This window comes from Haemaphysalis longicornis, unplaced genomic scaffold (genome assembly GCF_048455015.1).
Source record: "Haemaphysalis longicornis isolate Haplotype H1 unplaced genomic scaffold, Haemaphysalis longicornis Haplotype H1 scaffold_12, whole genome shotgun sequence".
NCBI classification, from domain to species: domain Eukaryota; kingdom Metazoa; phylum Arthropoda; class Arachnida; order Ixodida; family Ixodidae; genus Haemaphysalis; species Haemaphysalis longicornis.
The window spans coordinates 17,246,711-17,252,633 of NW_027526225.1; the positions used below are offsets into that span (position 1 = coordinate 17,246,711).

At 44.9% G+C, this 5,923-nt stretch overlaps 1 protein-coding gene across 1 annotated transcript; it reads left to right on the plus strand.

The window, feature by feature from the left end:
- The first annotated feature begins 226 nt into the window (after positions 1-226).
- Positions 227-5,061, plus strand: LOC144162432 (uncharacterized). Its single transcript, XM_077692959.1, has 4 exons — positions 227-488; positions 1,369-1,645; positions 4,513-4,732; positions 4,961-5,061. Exons 1-4 carry the CDS (start codon positions 397-399, stop codon positions 5,044-5,046), a joined length of 675 nt encoding a protein of 224 aa, XP_077549085.1. The 5' UTR covers positions 227-396; the 3' UTR covers positions 5,047-5,061.
- The last annotated feature ends 862 nt before the right edge of the window (positions 5,062-5,923 follow it).

The following is a 5,923-nucleotide window of genomic DNA, read 5'->3' on the forward strand; positions in this document are numbered from 1 at the left end:
GTAGAGAAACCCACCGTGAAAACAAAACCAAAACTAACTTTAAAACCTTCTTTCAATGTAAGTATATATGTCAGCTAGTTTACTTTTATTCGCTTTTGCGTTTAAAAACCTCGAATTCAAGTTATAAACACTTTTAATACTTTAAAAGCAGGAAGTTAATTACCAATAACACAATTTTCGTCAAACATAGAAATGCCAGAAATGCTGCTATTGCAGTCTGGCAACTATCACTCCCTTTTTGTGTGTTTGTTTGTGGAGTTGGTTTTGTGCGGAGTGGTAGCTGGGGCGAATAGTTCAGTTTTATCTATTTCAAGCTTAAATCATAGTTATAAAAGCTTTATCGCGTGTGTTGAACACGCGGGAACGGGAAGAACGATCATCGCGCGTCAAAGGTGGATGACATTGCGTCCGAACAAAGTGTCGGTGTCCTTGAAGGGGAAGACCAGCGTGAAGAAGGATTTTAGGCGGGAAACGTCGTTTCTGCTGGGGTGAGTACGCATTTTTTTGTTTTTCTGTTCTTGTTCGGAACGAGTTCTGGTGCTTATGGGTCAGTAATTCGGTAGACCCCCATCTCATTTGCTCTCAGAGCCTATGCGATATAGCATACTTGTTTGGCGCCTTGGATTTACCAGTCTACCGTTTCCGCAGCCGTCAGCATCAATTTACGCTGAAGCTAGACCTTTGTTGCGATGCTGGCGCTGTAGAACGCGGCAGCTAATTATTTGACATCACGCAAGGCTCTTAAACACCGGGGCGTTTGTTTGTTATGTGTCTCTCAAACAGTGCCTTTGCGGCGACTGTTAATTCCGTGCAGTGCGCTTCGCAGCTATTACGCTCGCGAGACCGGCTGCCGCCGTCGCGACCCGTCTCGTGGTCTTCGGGCCGCGATATGCGTCGTGGTATGCGTGCCGTACTCGTGAAGCTCACATTCACATACGTGGAAATTGAAGGTGAAATGCGCGCGCGTGGTCTCGCAGGGGCGCCTGCCCACTCAACTCTATTTATATTGGAGAATCGAACTTGCAAAGGCAAGCCAGGCATTGAAATGGAGGAGCCTCAACTAGTACACACCAGTTCCGATTGAAAGCTAGCGATGCATATGGGCTGCTAGCAAGCGTTCCATGCAAATTAGCATAGCAGTGAGCTTTGCATATATCAGGCATACCCCACTCACAGAACCTGCGTGCCTAATAAATACATTACTGTGACCTGAATTTCAGTTTGGGTGTTGCGGGAATGTTCTTATTAGGGCCTTGGAGGTTACTCATTAACGATTAATAATCTGCTTAATGTAAGCATTCGTGGTTTGTGTGTGCTTTTCTTGTATTTCATCAAGTGCCACCACACTCACAGATTATGCACTTTCAGGTGCTGCTGCTGGCTGTCCGGGTTGGCTGGCTGGCTTTCAGTCCAGTTTCAAAGGCTTTGCCAGGGCCCTCCGTGGCCAACTGACACTGCACCTGCTGTACCCAAGTACTGCCTGGCCTTTCCTTGGTGCTGGGTACGCTTTGCCGCCAGGAATAGTCAATCCTTCATCCATCATCTGGCCGCTTGGACCACCCGTTCAGAAGCCAGCGCATTTGCTCAATGCATCGGTCCAGGCACCGCTGCCACATCAGTGCACCCACTGATTATGTACTTTCAGGTTAGTTATTTCATGTTGGAACCTGTCATAATGTATACCTGTTAGCAGTGCTCTAGCCCCTGGTTATTTGAAACAGTGTCATGAAGCAGTGTTGTGCATTTTGAGTGTGTCATTGCTTAGCAGGGATATTGAAGCGAATCTGAGGCCAATGGCTAAAGTGCAAGAATAGAAATTGAACTGACTTTGAAGCAAGTATCCGTATGTAATCAAGCCAAGCAAACATTTAGGATTTTCGATATGGTTTTGAATTTGCAATACAAACTGGTGTGGAGCTACTTTCCATTTTAAGTAAGCTTACAATATTATCTACTTCAGATCATACTGTTATTAATCACACTATACCGAAAAGTACATACCGCAGTCTGTAGATTTTGTCGGCACTTTTTTCGCAGTCTCTCATGACAGGCACTATTCTCAGTGATTGGAGGATAGCCGAGGTAGCACCAGTCTTTAAATCAGGGACGGTACTTCACCATTAAATTTTCCTAACAAGCACCATACGCTAGGTCAGGGAACATTTCATCCACTCTCAAGTTGCTAATTATTTATATCACATTCGAATATCAGCACGGTTTTCACAAGGGTTACTTGAGAATTTTTCGCGTACCCAAGCTGCAGCATAAGTGTCTGATTGATTTTCGATGGCTTCCCGTTGATGAAACGGACCAAACATACCTCCAAAGAACAGAAACGTGCGATAAGGATTGAGCATGAGGGTGATTAAACAGCGCTTCCAAAGGCAGCGTACCACCGGGCTCATTCTGGCAAATTTGCCAGGCTCTAAGTCTGCGATTTAGCGCAACGACCCATTTACGGTGACACTCAAGCGACGCAGGAAATTTGTGCAGCCAATAGACTCCGCACATGCAGACACTTGTTTTGTCATGGTGCACTTCGCACGGTTCTTGCATGAGCACTTTGCGCTTACGCTGATTGTTGGTGCAGCCAGTAACGACGTAATCACGCCTGCCCGGACAAGTAGCTTCTGAACATCGCCAAGTAAAAGGCAATGACGGCAATTTTCCCAGAATTCCGAAAATAAACATCAATTGAGGGTAAAAAGGTCAGGCGTCCTGCTGGCAGGACGAAACGTGGCCTCACAGGCAATGCCTGTCAGGACAAAGTGGTGGGGACTGGCCCGCCACCTTAGCGGGTTAGGAACAGAATTGATGGGCAAACGGGACACCTTTTGGAAGAATTAAACGTTCTCCTTAGGCACTGCTAAACTTGTTGCTGCTGAAATGCCAAATAAATGACACCGATTTTCGATGCCGTTCGGGGCGTCTGATATTCACGCATGGCACGGAGCAACAGCGTGGGACTCAGCGTCGTCTGCTCGCCCCGCAGTCCGAAAGAATTGGTGGCGCCCAGTGCAGGATGGAAATTCTTGTCTATCATGTCTGCTGCAAAATATGCCCATGTGGTTGAGATTTCGGCGCATGTAAAGATGCGCAGGTTGTCAAAATTAATACGGAGCCCTCTACTATGGCTCACCTCACAGTCTGTGTAGCGTTGGTGCATTAAACCCGAGAATCAATCAATTATAATTTATGCTTCATCTACATTGAAAAGAAAACACTTGAAAATCTTTGTCCCCCAGGTGGAATCTCTGTCACCGCCACTGTATGTAATTTTATTGCACTCTTACCTCGCAGTCGTTTCCACCCAGATCCTGTGCATAATCGCTCAGCATTGGAAGCTCAGGTGGAGGATGGTCATGCGCTCAACATACCAGAACACTGTCACTAGAGCACCTCTCAAACTCTCGTACTCCTCAAGAAGTGCACAGCATGCCTGGGGGGGCACAGTAAAAACAGTGCCTCTTATCACACGCCACCACCACATGAAATATCGTTGCAGCTTTAAGTGCATAAATTTTCCTTATTCGAGCCACAGTCATTTGAAGCAATGAAAAAAAAAATAAGGCAATCAGCGCGCGGAGATGACACAGACTGCAAAATTACCTTATCTGAGCCGCTGTCCGCACCTGTCCAATTGTCACGCCAAGTCAGACCATCTTCAAGCACTGCCCTAGCATTTGCTTCAAGAGAAAAAAAAAACTCGCTGTGCTAGCATTCGTCGTGCAGCCTGCTTCGTGTCTGTGGTTGTAGGAGGCGTGAACAGCGCAGTGCGAAATTTCGAACCAAAAACAATGCTGGGTACTCCTTACGACAAGGCATTCGCAAACCCACAATCTTCAGAAAGAACACCAGCCACACAAAAAGTTCCTGCTAGCACCACGCCGCAAACCACATTTCGCGTATGACCCTCGTGCACTGCTAGCCAATGAAAAAATGAAGGAGCAAATTGGCCTAGTTGTAACTAGGGTTCACTCTTTTCAATTTAAATAATTTAAAAAATCAATAACAGTCTGCTCATTTTATTTTGCTGAATCGGGTGCTAAAAAAAGGTCAGTTTTTTATGGATAGTTGCATGAGTCAGGGCAAGGCATCGTACTGCCTACTTTGTGTGCATTACAGCCATCTGACTATTTTACCCACATAACCTTTCATCCAGTTGACCTAACAGCACCCAAATGGTTTTTTTTTGGCCTTTCTACCACAAAGCAATACACCCACGGTGTACTGCAGTGGGCACTTGGCAAACAGTTTAATGAATTCTTGAAACGCTTGTTTAAACAAGCCGAAAGCATGTTGAGGTATGCATGTTCACCCATAAAAACTAAAAATATACATTTAAATTAAATCTATTCGAAAAGAATTTTTAGTGGATCAATGCCAAAATCTGTAAATGAATTGCCGTAATATTCTGAGAAATTGTTCATGGGTACTCTAACTCTTCATTGTCTGTCTCGATCCTGGAGTTCATGTTCGTTCAACTGTTTCGGTTTTATTTTCTGCTCGCAGGTTGACATTGGGGGCGGTGTGCTAATTGAGAAGGGGTACCTGGATCAGCTGGTGCATGCGTGTGCGAATGGCCCTGGCAAATTAGCCAGGGCTCTTTTGCGCCATGTCTTCACTCTGGAGGAGCTCAAGAGGAAAACTCTCTTTGGAGGGAAATGCAAAGCCCAGGGCGACGCTCCTACAAAGCCAGGGTTGGACCAGGTGCGGGTGAAGGCTGTGGTCGGTGAGTGCACATGATTTGCATTTAGAATGCCAAGAACAAAGCTGTCATCTTTGTCAACTTGTAGCTAATCACCCGTTTTTCTTCATGTGCACAGTGAGATCAGTGCGTCGCTTTTATGCTTTTTGGCAAAGTGTCTATTTTTGCACACTTTTATTACTAATTCTGCGAACTTGCAGAACACGTTTTCATTTTTTATAGTAAATCATAAATTCATTCTATCTCTTGCAGGCTACACGGGCCAGAAGTTTCCAGGTGTGAGCGCCGGTTACATAAAAAATAACCTATCATCGCTTTTGAATCGGGAAATAAAGTAAAAAGTGCACGCTGAACACCTTGTTTTTCTTTTTGCATGTCTGCATGAGGCAGAATTTTTAGTCACATGACATGCACTACTGCCACACCATAAACTCGTGTATTGGTGGTGCGATAAAATGTAGATTCTTGTTCAACCTACAATGATGGCAAAAACCTTTGAAAGAAATCGCAGCAGAAACACATTGAGCATTCGTGTAAAACTCAATAACATATCAACAGAAACGCATGGGGCACTCGTAAAAATCTCAACAAAATATCAACAGAAACGCATGCGGCACTCGTAAAACTCTCAACAAAATATCAACAGAAACACATTGGGCACTCATAAAAACCTCGACAAAATATCAATACGAAATTCAGTGGAGACTCAACCGAAAGGCAACAGAAACTCAATAGGAATTCGACGTAAGAAATTCAACGGAAAATCAATGAAACCACGGTGGCCACTTTTCCTGAAAAACTCAACAAATCCTCAACACAATCTCAACAGAAATTCTTTGGATACTCAACAATGTTTGTTGAGTGAATTCAACAAAATTTCTTATGAAACTCAACAATCATTTTTGTAAGGGTACAGCCGTAAACTTCCGACGGGTGTGCACTAAGGGGGCTCACCAGGCCCAACTTTCGGTACTTCCACGTACACTACGTAAGGCGTGCCTGTTAGAGCCAAGAGCCAAGCAATCTGTGCACGAGATGCGAGTCTGCTCGTCTCCCACGGATTGTTGGTCCTGAAAGGGGTAAGTTTAAAGACGACAGGCTTTGTTGGGCTGCTCAAACGTAAAAATTGTGGCCTGTCTGTCTGCCTGTCTTTATGACTGTCAGTGTTCTACGGAACGGTGTTCCAAACAGCGGCGTTCCTGGAACTAGTTCCTT